General features: G+C 45.8%; 1 protein-coding gene across 4 annotated transcripts in view; it reads left to right on the forward strand.

The window, feature by feature from the left end:
• The window catches only part of dab1a (DAB adaptor protein 1a), a 42,725-nt gene extending 37,111 nt beyond the window's left edge, over nt 1-5,614 (forward strand). For all 4 annotated transcript variants that reach the window (XM_071202859.1, XM_034081989.2, XM_034081992.2 and 1 more), the window contains 6 exons: nt 1,658-1,720; nt 1,819-1,930; nt 2,726-3,117; nt 3,695-3,890; nt 3,975-4,123; nt 5,513-5,614. In XM_071202859.1, the coding sequence (XP_071058960.1) occupies nt 1,658-1,720; nt 1,819-1,930; nt 2,726-3,117; nt 3,695-3,890; nt 3,975-4,123; nt 5,513-5,593 (993 nt within the window). In that variant the 3' untranslated portion in view covers nt 5,594-5,614. The remainder of the gene's footprint in view (nt 1-1,657; nt 1,721-1,818; nt 1,931-2,725; nt 3,118-3,694; nt 3,891-3,974; nt 4,124-5,512) is intronic.
• The last annotated feature ends 6,073 nt before the right edge of the window (nt 5,615-11,687 follow it).

Here is an 11,687-nt window from a genome sequence, read left to right on the forward strand (position 1 = left end):
CCCACATTATGCCATGCGGGCATGAATGTCACAGCTTTTATTATGTTGTTTTAATTGTTTTTTTATTGTTTTGTTTCACCCTTTTTCATTTTTAATTTTGTAGCACTTTGAGTTTTGTTTATGCAAATGAATGAAAGGGCGCTTAAAAATAAAATATATTATTATTATTATTATTAAAAGTAAAGAAGTATGGGCTTCGAAATGTACTTAAGTAAAAAGAACCCATAACTACCAGCTGTTTTAAAGAGTAACCTCACTTCATATTAATAGAACAATAATGTCATTGTTAGCTAATGAATGTGTTGATGCTGAACTACGGCACGCAATGACTCTAAATAATAATGATCACGCCACCAAACACAGAATAAAACTAAAGTAACGAACATGTCTTGAACATGTATGAAGTAGAAAGTACAGGTATTTGTGTTAAAAATGTAAGAAGTCAAAGTAAAAAAGTTGTCATAAAAATAAGTAGTGGAGTAAAGTACTGATACCAGAAACATGTACTTAAGTACGGTAACAAAGTATTTGTACTCCACTTCTTCCCACCTCCGTCTCTAACGTCCCACTTGCTCTACTGTTGGAACACCCCCCCAATGAGCATCCCAGGCTTCTGTTTAAAGAACATGAGCAGAGACACTGTGCTCTTGACTCAGAGGACAGAGCAAAGCAACTAAAGGAGTGTTTTATGTTCAGGAGGGGGTTTCTTAAAATGCGTTTTGCAGTTGAATCCTAGTGACATTAGGTTATCAGTTCATTTTGCATATCTCAGCTCGTCTTGTTGAATTGATCTGTATCTGCTACATTAGACTCGGCAGCAACAATAGCACATATCACAGCCTCCTATCTTCCTCCACTCTTAGTACAAATACCCATTTAGACCCATGACTGTAAAACACCATGCTCGCAGATCCATTTTCTGATAGAAGTAAGAAATAACTTTGTGACCTACGGAAGTGAACGAGAGGCAAGATATTCTAAGAACATTCATTATCTCAAAAGAAATTATCCGCACCCATGATTTATGCAAATCTCTGACCATGTATTCAAGGCTTAAATTCCTTTACGGCTAAAAATAGAGTTTGCGTCACTTGCCACCGGCCTAAAGATATTATTAACGTGCAAAAGGGGGGAGATACTAAAGAGAGGGATCGTGGGGAGACTGTGAAAGGAAACAGAATGTTACAGAACAAATTGCGATCAAATAGAAAGACTGCTGACTTTGATAGCTATTCCCTCTGAGGCACACCACACATCCTCTCCGACAGTGGGACCATAATGACTTGTCCTGGAGAAGCCAGGGGTACAGTACTGATGCAGGGGGCTGCTTTTAGACGAGCTGATGGAAAGCATCTTCGTGTGGGGCAGACGAGAAAGAATGTGTTTTGTTCCTCTTGGGATTGTGATAACTCTCGGTAGGTATGTCATCATAATCAATCATTTCATCTCATTATCCCCTCCCTCCTCACCCTCCGTTACCTCGTCTGTGCTGCTGCCACAGTGCTCCGGTAGGTACCACAAGTATGCCAAGCTAAGTGTCGTGCTGCATGCAATAGGTGTCGCATGTTGCACTGGAATGTAAACTGACCCAGATCATATATATAGTGAAAGCTGTGTTTTTGTATCTGACTGGGAGTCCACTTTCTCTTGTTCTCAGAATATCAACCAATTAGAGATTTTTGGAGACATGTCCACGCCCCCTGACATCACTTCTCCATCGGTGAGTCGTGCACGCGCTCTGTGATTCACATCTCACATAATCCATGTTTCCAATGATGTGTTTTTGCTCAACCCCACAATAAATCACATCCTGCACAGACCCCCGCCTCTCCAGCCAACATCCTGGACCCGTTGCAGGGTCTACAGGGTCTGCAGGGTCTGCAGCATCCCGCGGAACTGTTTTCTCCCTTCAATCCGTCTGTGCCCTCAGGTAGGACCTTGTTCATTGTCTGCTTAAATACACCACCGCTACAAGCGGAGGGGAAAACACACGCAGCGGGAGAGAGGGCGTCGAGAAAGGAGATGAAGGGGAGCTCGAGAGTCAGAGGAGAGAGAAGGGGGGGGGGGGTGAAATAAATAGAGGGGGACGGAATAGAATTGAAATGTAGATGAGGGGAGTGGAAAGAGGAGAAAGGTGGTTTTGGTTGTGTGTTGAATATGAAATGCATCATTACCTTGCTGCCTCAGATGCTACTAATGTACCTGTGGCTGCAGAACGGTGGTCAGAGGAAAGTAATAAAGCATGCTGAGAAGGAAAGAGTCCTCGGCACGCACAGGCTCTGTGAATTAGACGTGTGTGTATGCCTTCTTTACACCCTTTCAGTCTCCCTTCCTCCTCTCTCTGTCTATATGTCAGTGTTACCAGATAACATGTGAGCTCTTCCTGCTGTCGGTCGCAGCCAGAAACCGGAGACTAGAGAGTGTGCTTCGGCTGATGACTTTGAATGATTTTAATGAGTGTTTGGGGCTCTTCCTTTTCATAATGACTCTCCCTCATTCTGGAGGTAATTATGATAGTCCACCATGACCATCAAGAGACACCACATTAGCTGCAGGCAGAAGTAGGGCAGCACTCTCTGGTGATGCATGGGTTATCCTCTGTGCGTGTTTGAGTGTAGAAGGAAAGCAGTGGTGAGCATGTACACTCTATATTTAGATCACTTCACTTTACCTCATAAAGATACAGAACACATCGACATGTTCTTTTTGTTCTCCTCCCCTCCAGGTTATGTGACAATGGGAGCGGTTCCCACTGGCCACTGGTCCCAGCAGGCGTTTGCTGCCCAGACGCCGCTGGCCTTCGGGGTCCAGTCTTCTCTGGGTGCCGTCGCCCAGGTGCTGCCAGGCGGCCAGCCTCTCATCTGGGGCCAGGCCAACCTCTTCCCTGCCACCCAGCAGCAGTGGGCAGCCATGGCAGCTGGAGCCTTCTCCCCCACAGCCTACCTCCCTGCCCAATCTATGGGCACTCTGCCTGCCGCCATGTTCCAGACTCTCACCCCCGTCACGTCTTTGACTCCCGCCGGCGAGAGCCATTTAGGGGCTGGAGCCGGCGCCTCAGCGTCGTCGAGTCCGCAGCACGGGGACAGGGCGAGGATGATGGGAAAGGAGATGTTCAAGGTGGGTAGAAGTCGTCTGAGGATATTAGAAATATAACAATTCGAACTCTATTTTGTAGCGTATTCTTTTTTAGAAAGGGTAGTCATAAGAAGAAGATAATTAATTTAATAAAATAAAAAAATTGATATTCATGATACAGAAGAAGAGAAAAAAAGGCCAGCAAATATCAACCGGAGAAACCAGGAATAGTATTTATTCTGTGGTGTTTTGGTGAATCATAGGCTTTTATTAGTTGGTAGGCACTAGAAAGATGAGGGAGTGAGGAAAGAGATCGGGAAAAATATGCTGAGATCCCCGACATGCTTATGGGACGTTGTGGACATGGTAGGCGCTGTAACTTGGCCTTCTTAGTGTTTTGCGGGGGCTGGGCACAACTCTAATTGATTTATTATGAGCCTCTGTGGAGTTCTTTCAGTCAAAGCTTCCGGATGATAGAAACAACGTTACAAAAAACATAATAAATAAAAGCACATAAATAATAGATATTGATTGCCCATACAGTGAGTCAAAAATATTGAAGTCACATTGCCCAGTACTAATGGTTGTGTTCCTGATCAATATGTGCCTCCCTCCACAGGACTTCCAGCTGGCGAAGCCCCCTGCCATGCCCTTGAAGAAGGGGGAACAGCCCAACTTAGCAGTGACCTCAGATGCATTCAGCTCTTACTTCAGCCGTGTGGGCCAAGCCCAGGACACGGATGACTGTGACGATTTTGACATTTCTCAAATGAATCTGACACCAGTCACCTCCACAACACCATCCACCAACTCACGTAAGAACTCCGTCGGTCAGTCTGTTCTCTGAGTAACGCACTTTCTCTGTAGCTACGTCTGACTCAGCTTCTCCTCCTCTGCAGCACCCACCCCAGCTCCCAGGCAGAGCTCACCCTCCAAGTCCTCCGCCTCGCATGTCAGTGACCCCCCCACTGACGCCACAGACCCTCCCACAGACGACTCATTTGGGGAAGTAGAGGGCAGTCCAAGTCGCAGTGGAGAGGAAGATGCTGTAAGTGTGTGTAGTTGTGTGTATGTGTGTGTGAGGATAGTAGAAGTGGAGTAAGTCACGTGTGTGTGTGTGTGTGTGTGTGTGTGTGTGTGTGTGTGTGTGTGTGTGTGTGTGTGTGTGTGTGTGTGTGTGTGTGTGTGTGTGTGTGTGTGTGTGTGTGTGTGTGTGTGTGTGTGTGTGTGTGTGCCTTTAATAACTCACTCCTTATGCTGTTATAACCTGCGCGGTGTGTGTGGAGATCAGCTGATAAATAGCCTCTGTAGCGATGTTGGCGGGCCAGGTAATCACTCTGGCTGATTAGGGGGCCAATGCTGTTGTGTCCTTTAGTGTGAGCGTGTGTGTCGGTGTGTTTGTGAACGTGCACATGAAGTGTGTGTTTCTGTGTGAACATGAGCAGTAGCGTGCGTGTGTGCGTGTGTGGTCAACACAGCGTTAAATTAGCTGGAGGAAGTGTCAGAGACATCATTAAGCTGTTATTAATATCAGCCAGGTAGCGTCCATACATCACTACTTCTACATGGACACACTCATCTCAGAGAGACAAGGGATAATGCTCCAATTCTTCTTCTTCTAGGGGCAATTAATATTTATTTTACCAGCAGCACCTCGATTTAAGTGAGAAAGTGAAAGAAATTAAGAAGAGCTGACAAGATAAATAGGTTTTTAGCGAGGGGGGAGAAACTCACCCTGGTAGATTAAGTGACCTTGTAGATTAAGTGACCTTCCAAGAAACAAGACTTTTGTAGTGCTTCCCCTGCCGTTTTTCTTCCTGTCTCCCTCTCTCTTTTTGTGTTTCTTTAATGCTTCTTTCTTTCTTTCTTTTCGTCTCCACTCCCCAGACATGGATCATTAGTTTTACGCCTTCAATCCAGCAATTCTTTTGAAGAAAATAGACCTTCACAGTGCTGAAAATGTCACCAGGCCACGAATAACACACAAAAGCGTTACAGTATCCAGAGAAATGTGCATTGGTGGCGGCACACAGTGAGTGAGTGAGTTTCGTGCAAAGGTTACAAAATACGACAGGAAGATGGAGCGAAGGCGAGGTGGAAAAAAAACTAAAGTGTATTTGGAAAAAAAAGCAGCGCATCGACAGAACTAAGGTTTTTAATAAAAGAGAACAGTAAATTAGTGCTCGTGTGTGATTGTGTTTCTGAAAGAGACAGTGTGGCCTGGGGCTTCTCTCTGTCCTTATTCCTTCTTTAGAGTATTGACACCTTTTTCTCTTTTGCTTCCTGTTTACTACTCTTGGAGTTTTTGCCAAACTGCGACCCTTCTTTCAGATGTATTCTTCTATGTCTACTTTCTAATCCCCTTTATTTCCTTCTCCTCTTCTCCTCCATCTACCCTTTCTTCCCATCGGTTCTCTCCCTTCCTCCCCCTCTCTAGGCATGTGGCTCTGGGTCGCCCTGCCCCAGTGAGACAGCAGAGCCGAGCCCAGACCAGGCCAGTCCAGAGGCTGGGAGCTAGATAGCGGCAGGGCAGGGTAGGTATCAGTCCCTCTCCTGCCCCCCCAACTCCTCCTCTTCATCTCCATGCCATTATCTGTTCTTCTGGCTGACCATTGTACCTCCCACTGACATTATTCAGGCTGTATCTCCGTGTGCTGCACCTTTTTCTAATTTTCTCCTTCTGTTGTGTCTTTGGTTTCAATTTCACACTGTTTCCCTCGTGTAGGCATGCTCGAAGGCACGCATGTGTTCTGGTTATGTGTTGTGTGTGTGATTGTGCATGTATGAGTACATTTGCTTGTGTTTCATTTGGTGTGTCGGTAATTTTCGCTGTGACCTCACCTGTAATGTTGTAAGTATATATCTATAATGGTGTGATAACATGTCTGATCTCATCCCGTATCATGACTTTGGCCATAGTGCACGGTGCCCTCATTGTGTCTTTGTGACGTGTCCCTAAATCAAGCCCAGTTCCCTAAATAGCGCACGTCTCACTTGCAAAAGGCACTAGTGTGTGACAGCCAATCAGAAACGGTACACTTCAGTGCACAGGACGTCATCTGGGATTTGCCAATGTTGTGTGCAATGTGCTGATCTCGGATGTTTAGTTTAATTTAATAATGATTTGTGCTGTCATTTTTATGCATTATATATGTTACATGATGTCATGTTACTAATAGTATGTGCATTACTGCAAGAGGCTCAAACTGAGAAAGACCAGCAGCTACTATTTAAACTCAAGAAAATGATGATGTGTGCGTGTTTGCTCACTTTTTGCACATCAATGCAACTCCCAGAAAACCTACCTAGGCTGAAGATTTCTTATAACAATATGTCAACATGCTGTTTGCCTACACAAGGAAACAGACAAACGCACACACACACACACACACACACACCACACACACACAACACACACACACACACACACACAACACACACACACACACACACACACACAACCACAAACACCAAAGAAGAGAGACATTCTGATCCCTGCCCCCCCCACCCGGTTCCCTCGCCCACCCAACTCCAGAGTGTGGCCCCTTTATGATAACTGCTGGCACTCACACGGTGAAAATGTAATGGTTTTGTTTTCATCAGCTAATACTGGGGTGCCAAGATTAATGGCTGCCCGGGCATAATTGGCATTAATTAAAACCCAAGAAGCATTCATGTCCTTTCCCTGCTGAGCAGCCCCCCCCCTCCTCTCATTCAGACGCTCTGAAAGGGGCAGCAGGTGGATGTGAGCCCTAAGTGGGAGGACGGATTGTGGAGAACTGACTGGTGGACTGCTTTGGTCCTGGTCCAATGAAGCTGCTCCCATACGGTGTTTACTTGCTCAATCACATCGACTTTAGACAACTCCCCAAACACCCCCTCACACACACACCTGAGCAATCGGCCACTTATTCCCCAGACAAGCGCACCTGTGATCGATACTGTCACCACCTGTGCTCATATCAAAGCCAAACATATGTGTGTGTTTGCTGCTGGGCATGGCCGTCTGTCTTGTCCTCCCACGGTGTGTGGTTGGACAGACATGTGTTCAGGCTATTGGGAGTGTAAGTGTTTTTTTTCTGGGTTGATCTCATCATGTCCAGCGAACGCTCCCGAGTCCCAGCCGTGAAATGGCCTGCTTCCACGGTTCACTGAACAATCTCACATAGCTGCCCCTGCCCAGGGCCTTCCACTCACACGCGCACATAAATGTCCACACGTGTACCAGCCGGGCCAGATATATTGGCCTTCAGGCTAGTGCCACACCGGCAACATCGCTCATACCTCCACCCATTCCCCCTCCCGCTCCCAGCCTGAGGTTTATGAGGCTGAGGCGGCCGTGCTTGGCGGCGCTGGTCACATAATGCAGGATCATGCCGGGCTGTGGCTCTGCTGAGGGCTGAGCGATGTGTGCTGGCTGTCAGTGCTCGTCTCAGCCTCTCTGTCACCTCTCTCCGGGCCGCTGGCAGAGACTTTCTGCTGACTGTCTGCCTTTGGCCGGAGTTACAGCTCTGTATCCCAGAGCCCCAACACTCAGCTAAAGCATTCCTCCCAACTTTAACCCACTTTTCTGTTCAGATGAAAGCCATTTGGATTTCAACAGGTTTTTTCGGTGATGAGATTTTTAGCATGAGAAGATTTTTGTAAGTCTTTCTTCTTTTCTCTCCCAAAGGAGACTGACGCTCATGAGTAAGCTGCAACATCAAATCAAAACAATCAAATCTTTGATTAGTGCACATTTGAACCTATACTTATTTGTATAGTTTGTGTTTTAACATGATTAGAACTAGGATTTTTTTTCATTATCATTCATTATTACAATTACTTATAAATAGCATTATCTTGCTTTTTTCATCTAGTATTAACTGAACTGAAGGGCAGCAATCATTTGCAGCAGAAGCAATTTTATCTGATGAGAATTGGAAACATTTATTTCTGCCCTAAAGAGACATTTCGTCTGGTCCCTTTTCTCAGTTTTCATTCAATTCTATGAACAATAACCATTGGCTTCCATATCCTTGTGTGGCAGCTACTGGTAGCCCCCAAACTGCCACCATTGAGAGAAGTCCTCACACAATAGGCCATCCTGCAGTCTCCAATCAAGCTGTCTGCATGGCATATTGAGTGGCTGGCTGTAATTATGTGTACGATAATAACGGGCCCATTGTGAGTGACTAACAGCAGGGTGGAGGCTCTGAACTGCAGGGTTGTTCCATCAACCTGTTGTCTTCCGGCTCAGATATGGAGAATACTGACACGGTGACTCATAAACTGGTCTTTCAAGGCGCTAGTTTTACCTCTGATTCATACTGGTACATAAGAGAAATGGGGAAGAATAAGCATGTGCGCGCCCAATGACACACTCGGGAAGAAAAACTCAGACACGCACACAGAGGCATGAAAAGGTTTTGAGAGTGAGATGTGAATTTTATAGTGAGAGCTCTGAATGGCCAGAGAAGAGAAATTATTGGATGTCTCCCCCACAGAAGCGTGCTACTGCCACCTGGTGGCCATGTTAGTACAGGAAGTAACAAGCCTCTGCAGGTCTGGATGTACTTGTCGGGGCTTGTAGGTGATACCCGTAGGTTTAGTTGATCGAGAGAATGAATCATCATCTGAAACTCGGGTCCTCCCTTTTATTATGTAACATTCAGACCTGCTGAGGCAAATCCTTACGAGTCCAACTAGATTTGAATTGTGAAGTAAAAGCGGTTTGAAATCCTGATGTTTTTCCTCTCTCCTGCACAGAAGGGGGAAGGGACCCTCTCTACGCCCAGATCAACAAAGGGAAGAAATAAAGAGACACGCAGGAAGACGGACCTGAGCAGCACTGAGAGAACGGGGGGGATAACCCTCACCGTTGTGTGGTGTGTGTGTGGTGTGTGTGTGTGTGTGTGTGTGTGTGTGTGTGTTGTGTGTGTGTGTGTGTGTGTGTGTGTGTGTGTGTGTGTGTGTGTGTGTGTGTGTGTGTGTGTGTGTGTGTGTGTGTGTGTGTGTGTGTGTGTGTGTGTGTGTTTGCGTGACTGGCATATCTCCCAGCCTGCCAAGCCCTTCTTCTTCTTCTTCTTCTCCTCCTCCTCCTCCTCGGCTAACAGCCTCCCAGGAGGAGCCTCCACGCTCCCTCTGCCCTCCCGCTGTGCTCTTCCTCCTCCTCCTCCTCCTGAGAGGAGTGAGCCCTCTTGGTCATTCACTCCAGGCAGGAGGGATATCAATCACCGAGACGGATCCAGTTCTCCCTCCACTGCGCTGTCTTCTCCTCTCCTCTCCCCTCCCTGTGGTGACTCACACACAGCCTTACAGACATAACCTGCTCCTCCCCTAGCTCCCTTCTTCCTTCCTTCCCTCCCTCCTCTTCTCTGTGTTTGCTCATACACTCCTCCCTCTGCCTCCTGTTCTGGCCAGAGGACTGTGCCGTCAAGGGAGACTGAATCAAGCAGTGCCTCGCTGTCTCACACACACACACACCGCTCGCTCATCAGGATTAGAATGATCATCTTTCATTTAATGGACAGAATGTGCACCTGAAGCGAGTGGATCCTGCAGGAGGAGCTGGACTCTAACGAGCCTATCCAGAGGCCCGTTACTAGGATCACTGCTTCTGATGGGATTGTTGGTTTGGGCAATGTCTCCCAATTCTGTGAGTGTCTGCTGGATTCACTATGCAAGAAACAGACTCTCTGGGAGCTACTCCACCCAAATACACAACACAACAATCAGCTTACATATACTCCTATCACACACACACACACACACACACACACAACACACACACACACACACACACACACAACACACACACACAACACACCACACACACACACACACACACCACACACACGCACACACATGCAGTCATCTCCCACCCTCTCTAACATACACATCATTTGCCAACGTCTGTCCTCACAGACAGACGCACACTGAGGCCAGAGGACCGGACAAACTGAGGATGGACGCTGAGAAGGAAGTGTTTTGCAACAGATTCTGTGATCGAACTGTTCATTCTCTATAGCTTTTGTACAATACTGATTAAAAAAAGAAGAAATTAAAAAATTGAATTTTTATTTTATAAGTCAATCAAGCCGCTGGGTCAGCTCTATAGGAGTTATAGAGTCAACCATGGCTTTAAGCATCGGATCGTTGGTTTGCCAAACTCATTTTGTAAATAACGACAACAACAACCATTTTGTCTAATGGACTTCTGTGCCATAAAATAGGAAGGCTTCAGTTATGCAAACTCTCGACGTTAACCAAGCAATACCAACATATGTTTCTTTTCCTGTTTTCCCACTATGTTTTGTAATCCTCTAATGTTGTTTTGATTTTGTGCATGGATGTTGTTGGTCTTGTCTTAACCTCACTTACTAATCCTGTTTCCAGCTGCAACCCTGCTCGTTTCTGTCTTTTCGAGTCCACCACCTCACATTGATAGCCGATCAGCTTCTGCAGTTTATGTCACCAATGGCCTATGTATGTGTTTCTGTACCTCACACTCTCTATGTTGCAGAGGACATGTGTCACTCACTGTAACGTAGTCTGCTCCTCCATCCATTCCCCCCTCTATAGTCTTTGAGATACGGTGATGCTCCGCCCCATCTGTCTGTCTGCTGGTCAGGTGCCAACTGCTGCTGTCCCCGCGTCTGTGTGTGGACGGCAGCTTCCTCTGCTACAACTACATCAACTTTGATGCCAATGACTCCCTATTTTATGGCCAGAGTCCCCCATGTCACTGAGAACTCTTTTGGACTATGATGTTGATTCACTTTCAAATTTGACAACTAGAAGATGAGCAGAGAAGTTGAATAAAAAGGGAAACGTGCTGTTTGAGTACATAACATTTCTAGACCTATTTTAACTTACCTCAGCTAACAGTTTCTTAATGTAAATTGACACATTATTTTTATCTTTATGAATATGACATTCTACAGTGGGTTTTTAGATGATTTTTTTGGTTCTCTCTTGATTTATGTATTCCACCATGTATTACTGTAACAAATAAACACATCCCAAATGACTGATATGTCTATGTGTGTGTCTCTGTTGTAATGAGGTTGTGTGTGTGTGTTTGAAAGAGAAAGTGAGCCTAATGGTGTGTGCCTGGCAGAGGTGACCACAGTGAGTCTTTAGCTATAGTGTAAAGCAAGTTCCACAGTATGTTGCTGTAATTTAACACAGCTTTAATGGCCTGTCACATTCTGCTCCACTGGCAGCCTCTAATGCAAGCTGTCATAAGCTTTATTAGCAAGCCACTACAGAACAAAGACCTCGTCCTCTTATTTTGCCTCTCCCCTCCTCCCTGTGGAAAAGGGGAAAACACATCAAGACAACTTTAACACACTCGTTGATTCAATAATTGTATTCAGGAGAAATTCAAACTAGAAGACAATAAAGACACTTATCTGTGATATTTTTTCCACAATGTCTTCCAAATACCTTGTCCCAGTTACTTAATAATCCACATATCTCACTGTCGGCAGTTTTCTTTGTAAACATTTCTTCTATGAAAGCTGTCCACACATGGGATTCCGTTCACGCCATTGTCTTATTGTGTTGGCAACATTTTGTATTGATGTAACAAAGTTCGTGACTCCACCACGCATTGTGGTGTTAAGAAG

Source organism: Pseudochaenichthys georgianus, chromosome 4 (genome assembly GCF_902827115.2).
Source record: "Pseudochaenichthys georgianus chromosome 4, fPseGeo1.2, whole genome shotgun sequence".
In the NCBI taxonomy this organism is placed as follows: Eukaryota; Metazoa; Chordata; class Actinopteri; order Perciformes; family Channichthyidae; genus Pseudochaenichthys; species Pseudochaenichthys georgianus.